This window comes from Habropoda laboriosa, unplaced genomic scaffold (genome assembly GCF_001263275.1).
Source record: "Habropoda laboriosa isolate 0110345459 unplaced genomic scaffold, ASM126327v1 scaffold11, whole genome shotgun sequence".
NCBI lineage: Eukaryota > Metazoa > Arthropoda > Insecta > Hymenoptera > Apidae > Habropoda > Habropoda laboriosa.
Window position 1 is genome coordinate 650,253 of NW_017100150.1, and position 18,445 is coordinate 668,697.

At 37.4% G+C, this 18,445-nt stretch overlaps 1 protein-coding gene across 1 annotated transcript in view; it reads right to left on the minus strand.

Annotated features, from left to right (window-relative positions):
* Positions 1-18,445, minus strand: part of LOC108574625 (synaptogenesis protein syg-2-like) — a 135,725-nt gene that overhangs the window by 46,008 nt on the left and 71,272 nt on the right. Inside the window, exons 2-3 of the mRNA XM_017937249.1 lie at positions 6,139-6,268; positions 969-1,177 (exon numbers count right to left, since the gene is read on the minus strand). Of these exons, the coding sequence (XP_017792738.1) occupies positions 969-1,177; positions 6,139-6,268 (339 nt within the window). The remainder of the gene's footprint in view (positions 1-968; positions 1,178-6,138; positions 6,269-18,445) is intronic.

Below are 18,445 nucleotides of genomic sequence, written 5' to 3' on the forward strand. Positions count from 1 at the left end.
TCTAAAATGTACAGGAAAACGTAAAAATATATACATAACAATCTTTGACAGATACTTCTATTAGAATGAAAAACTAAACAATTAATCCTTTTATGAAGGTTCTGTAGAAACAGTTAGAAAAGCTCCATCGATTGCTATTAGATACTCGCGACTATAAAGTTCATTCATCTGTAACCGATAGTGAGCTTGGACAGGTTTGATCATAGACGAGATATAGAGTAGACCAATCACTTTATGGAACTTTTTGCCACTCGATTTGCAATACCGACGTCAGCCAAAACCATTGATTTTGAAGTGCATTCACCGCTTAAGAACGGAGATTTTAAGAATTGCACTGGGCGAAACCAAAGACGAGGTACATATAGACAAGACCAATCATTTTATGGGTTTTTTTTTGTCACGATCTGCAATACCGACATCCGCTCAAACGACTGATTTTAAATCGCACTCTATGTTTAAAAACTGTATCGGGGAAAACGATCGATGTTGGTCAGAAAATAATACCAGAAAATTAGCGTTCCAGACGAGATTACGTGTGTATATTGTTACTGTACTGTCCATGCATCCTTGAATCTAGAAAGGCGAATGCGTGTGGATACAAACTTCTCCGCGCAAATATTTCAACTCTCCATGTCGTATTCGCGTGACACGCCTAACAGAATTAAAGGGACTTGAAATTTTGTCTTCTTCATTATTTAAAATAACAAATGCCTATCGGTGTTCTTGATTTAAATTCCTACCGCTAATAGCGCAGGCGATACAATACCAGTCTCAATCGATATAGTAGGATATGACACGAAAATGGTAACGGGGCTCTAGAACCCTGGCTGCGTGCGACAAAAAAATACATCGAATGAGTGGTCTACTCCATATCTTGTCTATGGTTTGGTTATTGAATCAGTAACCGATTGTTACGAATACACAATAAACTTAATACAACCAAATACAAAGTTGAACATGATACGAACCTATGATTGTTAGATGAATCCTTGAATTTCTGGTTGGACTTTTAGCAAAATCTACCCGACACCTGTATTCACCTTCGTCTTTTTCTTCGATGTTATTGATATTTAAGGTTGCCGGTTCAGCGGCAGTTCTGAAGAATGCTCGGTCGTTTAGATGATCTTTGTCGTTCCAATGCGAAGCCTTCTCAGAATGTTTGCCTCTCATATCATAACTGAAACAAAATGTTGTTCACTTAACGCTACAATTGTTTAACTACTCAAGTCAACTGAAACCGCTAACAATGAAACATTTTGCTTAATATCTTTCGCAAAGTACATAACCTAAAAATAAAGCTGATAAAGTATATTTCTATTATAGAGGGCGTTGATGATTCTTTTTTAAAACTTCATCGTATTGTCATATCCTCAAATATTTTGGGAGGACACACTGAACTCATCACCTTCGAATTCTCCTCTCAACTCTCTTACATAGTCATAACCCAAAGTTCATCTTCCTCAAACCCTTAAATAGCCCTATTTTACCATCCTCGATTTATTCTCTGTATTGTCATCCACACGTCACGTTCCGCCAGTTTTAATAAAGTTTGTCTTCTACGCAACGTCGATCTGTAATTGCTCCGATTTAAATGTTACCCCAATACCTGCCCTCAGTTTCGAGAAATTGAAACTGGGCATCACAGTATGAATGGGCCTTCTGTAGTATGAGAGCAAAAAATCTAGCCCCACCCCAAACGTGGAAAATGGAGGGTATCTTCAATTTTTGAAATGGAATGTACGATAAATTTTTATATTTTCCTGGTCCTTACTAAACTAACAATACTTAACTTTTACTTGAAACGTTTTTCAAAATTTTTCACGTTCCAAACGTTATAACTGTTTAAATTGTCTGTACCAGGATTCTAATTTCGGTACATATTGCATTTGTTGGACCTTAGCCACATATGTGTTGATAGTACAGACAATTCAAACCGTTATAACTTTTGATACGTGGAAAATTTTGAAACAAATTTCAAGCAAAAGTTACTTAGTTAATTAACGACTACGTAAATACAGGATGTTTCGGCACAGGCAGTGCAACAGGGCGAAACAAATCGAAAATATAGAGTAACGATTTTTTGTTTGCGGTTTCGTTTTGGTGGAAAATAAGTTTGAAAATTCTTCGCGTAATTTGGCCTGCAAGATTACCGGACCTCACGACTACATTAGTATTGTTCCCACACTATAAATGACCCCTTCGTACGATGCAGTTTCAAAAACGAATCACCTCGGTACCATTAATAGGTGCGTAGATGGTTTCGTTGGACACCCTGTACATCAAACGGTACAAATATAATTCTCACTTATTAACAGCGCCACTGATATTATTCAGTATTGACGAGAATTTTATGCTGCTAGTATAATCCAGGCGCGCTCAAATACAGCGAACCATCGCGATTAATGTTTCAGCATAAATGAATTCATGCTGTCGCAATTGCTGGAAATTGTACGAATTCACACATTGGGAAATCGCGGGTCAAGAGTCGTATCCGATTTCTATCAATTAAAGCACAGAATGCGCAATTGTGTCCTTAAATCCCTGGTACTCGCCCGGTAGACTAGCGAGCTAGAGGCAGATGGTTTTTCTCAAATAAATTTGTTAAACGTTCACTGAGAATTTCAACTCTTCAACCGGCAACAGATTCAATTACTTTCTGCTCCTTTACGACAGATCCTTTCTCTGATCTCTACACCATAGGAAACGGATCATTAGGACAAAAGAAATGTACAATGTGACCGAAAATAGCGGAGAATTAGTGTCCTATGTAGTTGTTGTCTTAGGTTACAACATTATTATAATTTAATGTTTTGCAGAAAAGAGATAAACAATCCGTTAACCAAACAGCTGTCTAAATCGCTATTTACGTAACAGAAGTTGCTTCACGTTTAATTGGTATAAATTTTGGAATATTGGACGATATAAACCGTCATTCCTATGGAATACAGCTTTAAATCTTCTAATTTCGAAGTGTGGAGAAGAATTTCAATTTTCTTTCATGTAAATATGTATCGCGAAATAAACAAATCATTCGTTTCACTTGTTGCATTTATATTAAGAACTTTCATTATTTAACTTATATGCAAATTAACATTTTTTTAAATTAGAAAACTGTAAGGGGCGATTCTAGAAGTTAAAATGAGACGAAAATCAAGAATAAAAGAATTGCGTTTGAGGCTTCCTTTTTTAATTAATTACAATTAAAGATATCCCCGTGACCGAGCAACCCTCTATACACCAATGAATGTAGAGCACGTAAGACAGGGGGAGTACAGTGATTCTCAAAACTAACGATACACGATCGGCACTTTATCTCGTATCAGTCATAGAGAAAAAGACACGATTGTATCTCACACGTGGAATAAACTTTGCGCCAGGAAAGTGTTAAAAAAGACTACGTATTGAATTTTAGCAATGTTTATTCGTTCGGTAATTCTGTTTAATCTGTCTAGCTGATATACAAAAATGTTTTACGAAAATGAGCCATTTCACGTCAAATCAATTGCTCTCAGTTACCGATTTTTTTTCAAACTCACAGGATTTGTTGATAACCTTGAGAAACTAAACCGTGTAAAATTTTAGCTTCTATTCTCAAATGGTTTTCGAGATGTTCAATGTTAAATTTTTTTTAATTAGACGAAATTAGTCGACATGTTATTTCAATCGTAACATTTTGGATTTGTTTAAAGATAATACTACGACTTTGGGCTCATTTTAAAGCTAAAATGATATAAAATTTCATTTATTATTAGCAAACACAATTGTACTATACATAATTGAAAGGTCTAAACTAGAATACTCCTTGAACGGTCCTACGATCTTCTTTCAAACGAAATGGCTTAGTATTGCACCTTGCTCAACTCTTATCGATAAACGCTATCATACTATGAATAAAAACATACAGCGCCTATTTAAGAAAAAAATCAAATCGACTGTGAAATTTCTTCCTCTACTCCACCTGAAGAAACATTATAGTACTGCACAATTCCACCATTTACCGTTAAAATCAACATTATGTACGCGAAATATTGCACTGTGAGTCTAAACTTGCGCTTACTTGCAACATGATAACTTATACAAATGAAAAACTCTCGAAAGTTTTACTTGCGCCATTTGAAACAGTATAAAATAAGTTTCCTGTATAAAGATTTTTGCTGAAATTTGGCGATAAATTTTGACGGAGATGCAATTTTTCTGAATTTCTTAGACCTGGGAAGCCCAGAGAAATGCATGAAAATTGCATGGGAAATCTAAATTGTATAAAAGTATATATTGATAGAAAATACGATTCCCTTTATTTTTTGGCGCAAGTTGTATTCCGATATCTTATTTCGATGAAAAGTTACAGCTGCCGGCGAGTTTCGCAAACTGACCAGTAGAAAATCCAACACTTGGAATCGATGCTTCCGCTACGACTCTACGTATCTGTAAAATTTAGAACAAATAGGTCTCCGGTGTTTTATATACGTATTTTGCTTAGGGCCTTTTTAAATTGTGTCTGACATTGGGAAATATCCTACGATAAGCAAATATATAAATAAGGAGAAGTTGCGTTAAAATTGTCCAGAAAGAAAACGAATACAAAAATGTTTTACTTTTCCACGCGATAGAATTCGAAACAATGGCGTAACTTTTGGAACTACTCTCTATTGATGATATATTGACACAAGATTTATCAATGCAGAAAAATTATAAAGAATTGGTATACAGTGTTGCGGCGAAGAAACAGTTTAACGTCAAAAAAGAAAATTTGTTGAACTCATGTTTGTACAATTATTTTCATCCTTCAGGTGAACAACAAATGCTTCCAAACATTGCTGACTAATTTCCAATTTTATCTACTCTGTAAATCGACTAATGGAAATTATAAAACATTTTATGAATTTTCGTTCAATCTAGAGGATTTACGGGTTAAACAGCGAAACATCTATTCACGAGTTCTCACTAAGATTTCTATTCCTACAACTGTCCGTCGCCGAGAAGATGAATAGTGTAACTGGACCAAACGACTTCAGTTTGCTTTTCAGAAGTCAGAAGGATTAGTTTACTATATGACATGTAAATGATATTGCAATCGGTGGGAATCGCGAAGAAAATTGTAAAGGTCACCTTTTACAACTTTTTTATCTGAGCTTGTAAAGAATTTTTAAAACATAAGTTTTGTAGATTTATGTCAATTACATCGAAAGATGTAAGAATCTTTAGATTTATTAGTTATAGGCGTGAAATAGTGCGATTTTCACAATCGTTAACCGTTTGTAGCTCATAACAGTGATAAACGATTTCGATGAAATTTTCAGCATGTACATAATTGACACGAACCTCAAAAACATGTGTCTTAAATTTTCATTACCGGCTCAGATAAAAAAAAGTTGTAAAAAGGGACCTTTACTATTCACCTTGTGATTCCAGCAAATTGCAATTTTTTCAAAATTTGTTTTATACGTCATCTAGTAAACTAATCATTCTAATTTCTCAAAGAAACTCAAATCGTCTGGTCCAGTTTTGAAAAAATTATATTGTTCTAAAGAATGTCCGAATATTAATAAGAGACACCGTACTCTTCGTTCAAAATAAGAATAACCTCGTTTCGCGCATTGGACGTGCCTAAGGCAGGGCTAGAACGTCCAAACCCCCACTTAACCGTCTACGTTTTTCTCCGTCTTACCCTCTGCCACGTTCTCTGTCTACGCGCAAAACGGACGAGAATCGGCCCGAGAGCGAGGTTATTCTTACTTTGAACGAACAGTAGGTAACCTTACTGACGAATCCACTCAGGATGAAACGCATCTTTCACCTCCTCCCGCCCATTTCTGCCCTCCTTTCCATCCATCTCCACTATCCTGCCACTCTCTTTCTCCCTCGCCCCCTTTCTTCGTCTCTCCCTCACCCTAACCGCTCTCCTCTCGCCATTCTTTCTCTCTCTCGCACTCCCCCTCTTTCCTTCTCTCCTCTCTCCTCTCTCACGAATTGCCATAATATAAATCCAAACGTTTACACAATAAATTTCGAAACAGACAGATTACAACTTCTTATCAGCGTCCATTTCTCTCAATTACTTAGGAATTAAGCTTCTCCGTTATACGCGTAGTTTCTCAATGCTTATTAATTTAAATTGCACGCGGGATTATCACTCACCTGTAAATAGGTGTAATATCACTTTTGTACCAAACAACCAAAATTGCAGAGTCGTTTTGTCGTGGAGGACGTATGTCACATGGCAATTCTGCTGTACCTTGAAGAACTGCTCTCGCCGATATAGTTGGTCCTGTAATACAAAATATCGATCAAATAGTTAGAATCTTCTCTTTTGCAACAAAGTCAAAAAATTTAAAAAGTATGTACGTCACATTATGTCACTCTCCATATCATGCAAGTTTCGCGTGTAACATTTTTCCATATTACTACAAATAACAGAAATATTCCAGATGGACACAGTTTTTGCACCACCCTGTACAATTGTATTGATGCAAGCAGAACGTGTACCGTGTAGAGCTGAGGAGGTTGCCCCCGGAAGCAATGAGGGTCTGATTGGGCCATATCCCCATAAGCTCACCTCTGACACAATCATAAAAATAGGGTACATGTATCGTCGTTATATAAATGACGAATCGAATCTTTTAAAATTGCGTGACGCATAGATTTAGGCCAGAGCCGCTTAACTTCTTGCTCACGAGCAAATTTCCCCTCCCGAGGTTCCTCCACTATGCGACTGAGATGGTCTCGCTCGAGTGTGGCGCGGCGGGAGGAGGACGCGAGGAGTCCTCCCACCACAACTCCAGCGACTGCCGTTGGTTTATGTCACACATTCTGCGTGTTCGTAGCGCATAGTGGGGGAATCTCGGGAGGGGAAATTTGCTCGTGAGCAAGAAGTTAAGCGGCTCTGATTTAGGCAATGCGAGCAAACTGCCCTTCTTGCCCCCGTGTTGCCCTGCGGGCAAAGTCCTGAGCACCGCACGCGGTACGTTACTCTCGGGTCATTACGTCGTAATATTAATTTTATTTGCATTTAGTAGAAGGCTACTACCCTGTCGTGTAATTTATACGCACAAAGGATTTATGATATTATTCTTTTCGTTTGTTTTTGCTTCCCGTTTTTACCTAGCGAGCAAACACGGCTATTATAAGTTGGAACATGCAGCAGAATAACGTATTACATATGGACGAATTTCTCGATGAAAACATTATTCATGTATTGTTTCATATAAAATATTACCGTGCGCGGTAAATTTATCGCAAATATGTTTCTCGCAACAATGCGAATAGTAATTCCTTTCGAAACCTACGAGTATTTCTCATTAGGGAATCTTTCAGCTTGTTAAAAATTTACCAGCGGTATAAAGTAAGTATAGCGAAGGACTTCATTTCATATGTGGCAATTTATTTTCTGCATACAAGGAAAGTTTCAACCGGAATATTACGATTTCAATGAAACGTTAAGTAAATGTAGAATGTGGTTGAATATGTAATAAATAATTTCTTTTTATCGATGGAAATTCACTTTGAAATTGTGAAATAAGTCCATGAAATATTTACGGCTTTTCGTTGTTCCGGATATTCCGCGACGATGAACAATTTTGTGAAATTTTAAGTGGATAAAATATCTACCATGTGTTATACCGAAATTTATATTTTTCCTGTATCTATGCGCAAGGTTCTAATTGTACAAGATAAAAATAATCACCTTCAGCAAACAGTTTATCAATTTGCATGATATTTGGTGACTTATTGTTATAAAAATTTACTTCACAACTACACGTCAATAATTGCAACGTAAGAACTTACTAACAACATTTGTTTATTAAGAAAATAACTTTTTTAAAGGTGAAACACGTTTCTGTACAAGAATTCAGTAAAGAATTACATAGAGATAATTAAATTTTTTGACAAGAGAGAGTATCAAATTATTAAACTTAGTCATAAAATGGCGAAATTACGAAACACGTAATATTAGCTCCAGTATTTTAAAGATTGTTAGAAAAGTGAGACTAATATATTTATACGCTTAAAGATATAGAAACGAAAATGTTGAAACTGCACGTATACTGCAGAGTAGGATTAACAAGGAAAATTTCTTCTATTTTGTTATATTTAAATATGTAGGGGATTTATGTGTGGAGGGATAGTAAACTCGAACGGACTTTTGACTATACTATATTTATTAATAGTTTATATCGCTAGGTGCTACGCTAAGCATGTCGCTCAATCAATCGCTGGATTCACACTCCCTTTCGCTCCCTCGCATTCGCCCTAATGTCATCTTGCATACATGCACACTTTTCGTTAGAAGAAAACACACACGCACTCACGCACTCCTCGCCTGATTACTAAAACTAAACATTCGTTCAATATCTTTCGCGCTATCCCAAACACTCGACCTGGCACGCCGGTCCTTACCGCTCCGGCCATAGACCCTCACGCATTCACACAGACAACGCATTCATACAAACAACGCATCCACGCACCCGCAGGTAGGGCCCCACTCCTTCCAAGGAAAAGCGCGCTAAGGGCGCAATGGAAGGGTGAGTGCCACTCAAGGGGTATGTTGATTGGTAATTTATGCGTACATGAAAACCCAATCAGCGTGCCTTCTTGTACTTGGCGGGGGAGTCACGGCGGACTCCGGAAAAAGGTTGGGACTCGAGAGACAATTCGCAAGGAGTCACTCGTGTGAACAAGATACTCTCTCCAGCCGTTCAAGTACAATTCGAGTCGTTGAAACAAAGTCGTCAATCGTTCGTGACGCACTCTACGTTTTGCTAACGTTCGAGCAAGGTAGATTTGAACTAGTTACCCAAGATTAGTTTGGCGGGTAATAAGTCGTGACGCGAACAGTTTGAAACGATCAAACGACGAACGCGACGCGACACGCACTCACGCACTCCTCGCCTGATTACTAAAACTAAACATTCGTTCAATATCTTTCGAGCTATCCCAAACACTCGACCTGGCACGCCGGTCCTTACCGCTCACGTCATAGACCCTCACGCATTCACACAGACAACGCATTCATACAAACAACGCACTCACGCTCCGTCATCCCTACAAATATTATTCTAAATTTATTCTAAACGAAGGAAAAATATTAATTTATTTCAAAATTATACATGGTAGAAGAATTGATTTTCTACAGTGCAATAAAGATTAAAAACTAAATAACTTATTCACTTAAAGTTTCACAAAATTAAATTGAAACTAAATAAATACTTCTCACGACTCTTAAGTTTCCTCATAACTTCATAGCTGTATCACTGTGAAAGTCTTTCTAATTACAACGAAGGTGACAATAGAATTGACAGTAAGTTCAACTACTGTTTTGCTTCGATCGTGCACTTTCAGTTCTAGCTTACAAAGATGGTAGCCTAAGCTGATAATCCGTGGCCAGACAGAGACAAGAAACCTTACAATTATGTTCAGTCTCACCCTAACCCCGTGCAAAAGCGTCACCTTCTATTTTTTTCGCCTCATATCTACGAAATATTTTAGATCTTCTAGAACTGTCATGCTTATTTATATACTTACATTTTAACTAAATTGTAATTGCACCCAAAATTGTTTTGAATGTTTCATAGAAGGAGCATTGAAAATAAATTTCTTATCATAAAAGAAATTGGAAATACATCATTCATAATTGATATTTAAACTTCTAAAACATTGCTAAACTTTCATTGAAAAACAGTGTTTAACGAAGTGAAAATAAATCTTAGTTTCACTTTTAAATCATTCAGAAAGAGTGCAGTCAATTGATTAAAAGGAAATATTTTCTAAAAGAAATACATTGACAAGAAACATTTGAAACTGAACACATGGCCTTAACAGTGCGAGCAGAAGCAACAGTTTGTACAGAATGTTTAAATTCAATTTCCTCGAATATTAAGCTTCTTACAAAAAAATGTTATTCTGTGTTTTTGGTTTATTTTCACACGAAGAATCGCCGTCTACCCGATTGTACCACGCGTTCTGCCTTACTCTGTATAATTTATAGATAAATGTTATTATTGAATCAGTGCGGCACAAATACTACACGATGCGTCACAAAATATTACAATATATATTTCGCGTCGCTCTCTCCAGAGAGTTCCACTAAAGTCGAGTGTGTTATAATTGTTGTGTGCGCTTCGAAAGCTAAACGAGTTCTTTTTTTCGAGTGTCTATGTTCGCTCTTTTTTAAACTAGATGTGTGTTTTGCTTGGTGGTGTGAATGTGGAGGAGGTGGTGGAAGTGTGTGGTGATTGGGTTTTTCGGGATGATTGAGGGGTGTCTGTCTGATGGTGTGGAAGTGGGGAAATTGTTGTTGCATAGATTTGTTATATTGCTGTGTACATAGGATTACTGGTGTCGAGGGTCTGTTTTACGGTCTTGACGCATGTGGTGTCCGGGTCGAAATTTTTACTGTAATAGAGCAATTGACGGGCCATGCCGGCTAAGACTTCTCTTTAGAAATACTGTTTCTATGGAAAAGGCGTCGGTACGCCCGAACACTAGATTTGAAGTATTCATGAATATTATGAACTCACGAACTGGAGGAGATATTAATCCTCTCCACCCGGAAATCCCATAGGTAGGGCTTTTAACGTAAATTTTTCGAGTGAAAAGTAGCTTATTTTATCGTAACACAATTTGTACCTTGATAGCAATAATACTGCTTTAACTGTAGTGGCAACTGTTAATGATAATCAGCGTAAACTAATAGAATTTACAAGAGCTATTAGCTTATCCTGTGAAAGGATCGAATATTTACAGTGGTATAACTGCATGCGGTCTTGAAAGTCGTACAAATTAGCATAGATAGAGTATCGGATAGAATAAATTAATAATAGAATTGATAATCCGAAAATCGTATTCTATCATAATCTCCTAATTGTCTTACAGTAAGAATATGTCACAATCTTTCTCCGTTTTCCAACTTACCAACTTTGTAATTTATGATAGGAAGACAACGTCGATTTAATTTCCTTCCTAAAATTTATGGAAAACTGTGTGCTGCTCATTAAAATCTTCTCGTTGTCTATCTCATTAATTAGACTGTGGTCCATTATTCTTCATCTTTAAGCGAAGCATGACAACTTCTGTTAGAAGAAAAACGTCGCTTATGTCTCAAGTAACAAGAATAATGTTGTAATACGAATCTCAAGAAATTGGAGATTCTCCTCGATCATCAGATGTTAACCACGGTTTCGCGCTGTTAATCATTCTGTTACCTACGTGTTCAATCAGCAGCTCCGAAAAATTCCACGAATCGAAGATTTTTTCAAATTTTCCTTTAAACATATCGTCCTTGTATGTTCTGTTAAAGACAATATCGATACAGCGTGTACCATTTTAACGAACAAACGCTACTATCACCGAAAAAACGAGTATTTCGTTCGGAACGTTTCTAGAATTTGTATTTTTCTCGCCTAACTCTAACGTACAACTAGTGTCGGTCGTCCTTAGAAGGACTCAGAGTGCCTCAGTTATTTAGCTTATACCCCTATCAGACCAGGTTTCTACCTTCCATCGAAACCACCAACCGAAGAACAAGCCGGAGAATGAGCGAGGACGAGAACCCCAACTTGGCGGTAAGGATTTTTGCTCTTGGACTTTTTCAATTTCTAGACGTTAGTAAGGATGGAACTAACGTCTGTGTGAAATTTCAGCCCGAGCTTCTTCCAAACCTAACGGTATAACGTGAAATAATCGCACTGTCGCAAACGAGTCTCATTACACTCGGCGACACAACAGGCAATTGACGACATGAACGATAAACACTTAATTAGAAAAGTCTCGTTTCGTGATCGTCAATAATATCTTACTATCTATTTCTTAATTTCCTGTACAATGGGGCATCGTGCACCCCAATTATAGTTCACCTGCCTTAGTATCAGGCCCTGTGCCCTTTTGTGGTATTCGCCGGGAAAACCTCCCCATTAGCGTACCACAGTGTCTGCCCTCCCCACAAATTCGTAGGAGGCTGGTTTGGAAATAAACCAACCAATCATCAATTTCTATTTCCCTTCCTCGGGAATTCTCAAACATCAATCATTTTCCTACGTTGGCTTTCGGAAGAGTATAACATTTTAATTCCAAAAATTGGAATAGACAGTATCTCGCATATGTTAACCTTTTGTTGACGGAGAACTACGTACCATATTGAGGTACTCATTAGGTCACCATTTCAATCTTGTTTTTTACGCTGAATCATTGCAAAATTATATTTTTCTTAAATATAGGTACACATATGAATTTATGGCAAAGCTGAAAAATATGCGAGTTATTGATTGTGTTCAGTGTTTTGTGAATGCATATACGAGTCCATGGCCCTCAAAAGGTTGAAAGACTATCTTGCATACAGTATTCTGCGTATCTAGCATACACTACCTAGCATACAATAAACAACCAGCGTTATCATAAACTTCAATCGAGTCCACAGTCAACTTTGATTTGACGATTCAAGAATTAATCGTGATCATCTGACGAACTGATAGATTCACGGTTATCTCCCCTTGTCGTCAACCTTCTGTCCTAAACACTTCAATCAGCTGTACTTCATTAGTTTGACGTGCAGCGCACCGAAACCATCGTCGAGTTTTGTTATCGAAGCGGTGTAACAATACATTCAGAATTGAGTGTACATAGGCCATTGTAAAATAAAATACTACAAAGAACTCTGTGATTCCATCACGCAGAAAAACCTCCTTCAGGCTGTATACGGTGGCGAGATAAGATTGTAGTACGAGGGGCTTTCGGCATGTATAGAATTTGAGGCGGTTGTGAGCGACAAAATGACGTTCTGGAGTGTTCTCAAGGGGACATACCACCCTGAAACGCCTAAAGAAAGGAAAAGTTTGGGAATTTCTTTTATGGATGACTACTAAATGAAAAGTTTCAATTTTTTCAGAGTAAACTTTTAAAAAGTAAGAATGTTACAAAACGGAGGAGTTATTTTGAAACATCGACTGCTGGCCGCCATCGTCAGCAAGGATCGGAACGTCTGGAATAAAAAATTCTTGTTCATTTGTAAATAAAAATGTATTACCTACAATGTAGCGTAAGACTTTTTCGATACTTCAATTATTTAAATTTTTATAAACGTTTCAATTTAATTTCTTTCCTGGCAAAAAGTGTTCTTTCCTCTTCAAATTGTCACCATTTCTATTGTACAGTGATTACAATTTTGGAAAGTCACACGCTACATTGTAGATGATACATTTTCATTCCTAAATTAAAAAGAATTTTTTATCTCAGACGTTCCAATTCTTGTCGACGATGGCAGCCAGTAATCGATGTTCCCGCAGAAGAGGTTTCGCAATTAGCGAATAACTCCTCCATTTTGTAACATTTTTGCTTTCAAAAAATTGGAGAAAGAAGCTGAAAGTTACATTTACATCCTCTGAAAAATTGAAACTTTTCATTTAATAGTTACCTACAAAAAAAAAATTCTCGACTTTACCTACTTTCAGTCGACTCGGGGTCGTGTACCCCTTACCAACGTACATCAATGAATACAACTCGTGAAAAATTCTCTCGATAGTTCCGCTCACAAGCGAACACGTACATACCTTTAGAACGATCGAGTATGCATGTGCACCTGATTCGCGAAATGTAAGAGCGGGCGAGATGAAAGCGCAGAGTTCGACAGCAATGGTGCGAGTATAAGACGGTCGTCGATCGGTGACACAAACGGGGCTTATCGAATTTGCGGCTTGAGAAAATGAACCGTGCTTCGGTTTGATCGGGTGATCTCTCTTGAATTTGAATTTTCCTAATGATAGCTGGCGCGTGTGCAGCCGCGTTACACGTGTTGTGGTCGTTGATAACAAAGAAAATGGGAATGTAAAAGGGTACGGTTCGTGAAGCGAGAATTTTTCGTCGAGTGAGTCCTACAGAATTCATTCTACGGAAAGGAGAAGAAATTAGTGTCATATTTGCAATCATGCGCCATCTGAACCTGCTATGTAGGGAGCTTGATTGCTTTCAATATCTCTGTTAGGTTTTCTGTAGAAACGGTTTATGGCACGATCGACCGGGAACGGTTATTCTTGACTTGAGGATTTTCGTTTATTGCTTGCACGGGTCTAATTACATCCTGCGAGGGTCACTAGAATTGCTATGCTAGATTTCTAGTAATTTGTGTCCCTCGCGCTCAATAGCCTACGAACATACCATAAACCACGAATTTCCGAACGACACATCTGTATGTAACGGTCCGCTTGCCGATTAGTTCAGCGTGTCCTAACAAATTCCCTCTCACGGACGTCCGAGACGCGACGTCGGAGAGTTGAGTCGTCGAGTAGTCGTTCAACCACCACGAACAAGGAGAACCAAGGAGCAACCAGCTCACATCACGCGATACCATAGATCAGTTTTTACAAGTCCCAATCATTTGGGTGGTCCTTCGAACCAGTATCTAGACGGCACAACATCGTGCAAACATCCACAAAGCTCGAAAGTTCATCGCTACAACCACGGGCATTAACAATCTCTACCTGCAATTCTAAGAAGTAAACGATCATTGCAAGTGTAATAAATTAAACGATCGAAAGTATAACAAAGACAAAAGAATATTTTGGTTACTCGGTAATTCGCGCAGATTTTAGAGTGGAGGACATGTGTCGTTTTACGTTCAATAAACGCGAATGTCATGGAACAATAAGAAAAAAATTGATAATATTTAATAGAAGGTAGTAAAAAATTGTAAATTTTGCTCAGCTACTTACGTAGTACAGAAATATTTTAGTTTTTCTTTCGAGCAAATTCTTTATGTTTCACAAAGTCGGTCAGAGACATGAATTAAAAAGCTTATAGAATATATTGTAACGATGCTACAAAGAAATTGGAAAAAGTAGAAATAAAAAGACAAAATTAAAGTTCTATGGATCCATACGTGCCAGATGTTCAGAACGATTAAATCCGGATAAACGATTCGGCTGTCATTCAAAAGGACAGGAAGATTTATCAATTTGTCCTCGAAATCTATTTCCTACAGAGGATGTCTATATACGAAACGCTTTGTCTTTCTTGTCTGCAATTGATTTCTGCATCTTTTTTCTTCGAATAACAACGTTAACGCAAGATTGAAGTTTCACTTTTACGTTTGAAATTGTTACGAGAGGATTTTTATTCTATAGGTGTTTCGGGTCGAGTAGTATACAATCGGGGATGGATTCTTTATAAAAAAATCAATGGAAAATATAGAATAATGATTTTTTGGTTGTGGCTTCGTTTTTGAGAAAATTAAATTTGAAAATTTTTCGCGTTCTCAAAAGTTAATTTCCGCTGATTTTAACTTAAATGAATCTTAATCTTAGGACACGATTCCTTTTTTATTTTACTCTGGAGGGTTCAGATTTCCTAGACAACCTTTTCACGTTTAGAAAGCTACTTTTACCATTCGGAAATTATAAACAAATTTTCCTTGGCAAAACATTATTTTCAACAACGAAAAGAAATATTGTCATATTCCTTGGAGCTTTCTCTATAATGCCAGATTCTTGCATGCTATTCCTTCAGAAAATAATGTCACAATGAACCATTAATCGTCACCTGGCCGGCTCAGGTAGGAAGCCGGGATAACCAGCACCCTAAGACTGATCGATCGCGTCCATAAAGCTTTATTCAAAAATTTGATTTTCGATCACGTTTTACGGTTTAGGATTAGTGTACGCCGGTTGCTTTGCAAATGTTAACATCCCTAATATTTGAAATTGTGATAAACGCTTGTTTAACGCTGTTCGTCGTTTCGGACCGTATTTCTCGGAGAGCTACAGTGAGACGAATATCGGTTGCTTACAAGGGTAAGCTGGCAACTGGGGAGCATCGATTTGGATCATCTTTCGTGGATTTAGAGAGCTTGATATAAAATGAAAATATATCATCAAGCTATTTATCTAGACGGATAACGATACAAAAAAATTCACGCTAAACAACTGCTCCGGTTCTATCAGAGAGAAATAGAGTTAACGATGGTGGTTCAGTGGTTTAGTTGACCGAATAGAACGCTGCTGTCATGTATTCGCGTTGTTAGTGTGATATTAGGCAGGGAAGGAGATTGTACGGCGGCAGGGGTTGATCGGAAAAGTAGGGAAATTTTACCGAGCTGGACGGTCCAAGGTGGATGCAAACTTGTGAGGATGTGAGGGACAGAAAATAGGAAAAGGCGAGTGTAGCGGAGAGGAGGTACCGGCTGATACGAAGATGGACAATCCAAGCTGCGCGGTGGATTTCCTCCGGAAGGAATTGTGCTTCAAGTAGTGGATTACTGACTACCTACACTTTTTTTACGCGTGTGAGCGGGTTAGGATGTCCTGTACCACTGTCTTGAGACGTTTCTGTCTTTCCTGGGGACGTGGTCCTTTTATACCAATTTTCGTCCCTTCGGTCGATCAATCAACACGTCTAAGTACGGCGAGCTGTAGTTTCGTGGATTGGTACAGTCGGTGGAAGCGATACGGTGAAGTCGTAAAATTAGTCAAAATAAGAAACTCGAGCTTCCCTCAAAGCCAACTTGGTTGAATTGGAATTGTTTCTTCCAATGCAAGAAAATATTTAAAAAAAATTTGTCTGCGCTCTGATCATTGACAGCTACTCTTAGGCTAATTTTTACCAATACAGGAATTACTAACGAGCAAAAAAGACGGAGGCTTAATACCGCGTATCTTAAATGGAAGATTACAAGCAGAAATGTTTAGATGTCAATTTACAAACTACAGAGAGCTTTAACTTACGATCTCACTGTACGAGCCACTCAGAAGCCGAAGTGACTAATCCCATAAAATAAAATTTATTAAATCTGTTTTATTCACGAAAAATGAAGCATCAAGCATGTGCTTCGACACTAAAATTGGAAGAATATTAAAAAGTGGAGTTAATCATTTTGGCTTCTGAGAAGATCATATCGCTTCCATCAACTATACCATCAACTTCCATCAGTTATCCTCTCCTACTTGGAATCGGTTACCCACGATAAGAACTACTTATGTGCAAAATTTGAAATCAATCCATTTTGGATAATTTCCTATGTATTATATTTCGTATAAAATTAATTAAAATAATAAATGTATCATGTAGTTAAAATTGAAAGAGGTTCCGTGTATTTTATCTGGTAATATTACATTTTAAATCAAATGTATTTTAAGTGCATTTAACATTCGATACTAACGAGTGGAATTTACGAGCTTTGTCATATTTAATATTATCGTAGCTTATCTGGATACTCAAATAAATTAAAGGTATTCAACGCGAAATTATCAAAAATGAAGAAGAAAAAATACTGCATAGAGTTTGCAAATAATTACAGTGCCTTAACGCGTCGTTAATAATTTTTAAATATTGTCCTAGAGAAAAGCAAATAAATTTTTCAGAAATTCTCAAGCTCTCTAAACAGTGCAGAATGTAGCAATTGCTACAAGGGTATCATTTATATTTATTCATGTCCAACGAATTGAATGTCTACGTATACACGTTCAAGTTTCTGAGCCTCCTACAGGTTTAATCAATCTGGCATCACTTCGGATATACCAGGTTCGTTCTAATTTATCACCTACACGTTTGTGAGGGTGTTTATCGATTATGATGGATATTCCTGTTGACGTCAGTAGCGATATCATCAGCCGTGAGTTTCCGGGCATCCTGTTAGGAAGGTTTATTAAGCTGGAAACACCAGTTGATGAGATTATTCGTACCGCGTGAGATTGAATAAAGAGACGTAACTGCGGTGAGCTGGCAGCTCAAGCTCGGTACCTACTTCCTCCATTTGCCACTCCTCCTTGCTGTTGATTTCTTCTTTTTAACAAATCGAACCTTCGTTTCCATGTGAATAAATTTCGTTACTGACATTTCTAACGACAATTTAGGAGAAAAATTCTTAATATTCGAAATTTAGCATTCCCTAACATCACTTCCTTAAAAGATATTTCGCTGTATTGTGATAAAACAGACACCCTTTTTGTCTGTTATAAATTTGTCATACAAGATGCTTTAACGTACGTTTTGCAATGTTAATTAAAATAATTCCAACATATATACGAAAGTCTTATCTGCTGAGCGCGAAGAAAATGAATTACAATTATGTTTGCGACAAAACTGTAAATATTCGCCGATAATATAAATTTTCAACTTTGAAAAATTTTTCTTCTCATTATTAATTGTGGCATAAATTGAACAGTAATATTCTGCGTACTAACATAATGCAGTTGACTTAATTACTCTTTTACACGGGACGATTTCAGCATACACCACTAGGAAACACGTAACACTCAAACCAGCAGAGAACGACGAGAATTGCCCGTTGTTTCATCTTAAACAATAGGTACCTGAAACTACGACCACTTGCAACCGTAGAATCTTGGGTATAAATGCAATTAACTTACAGGAACTGGAGTCTTTGTCATTTGCGCGCAATTAGCGCCACGAAATTCGAGGTCCAGCAACGCCTGTTCTTTCCAGAGACTGGCTCTAAAGTTTC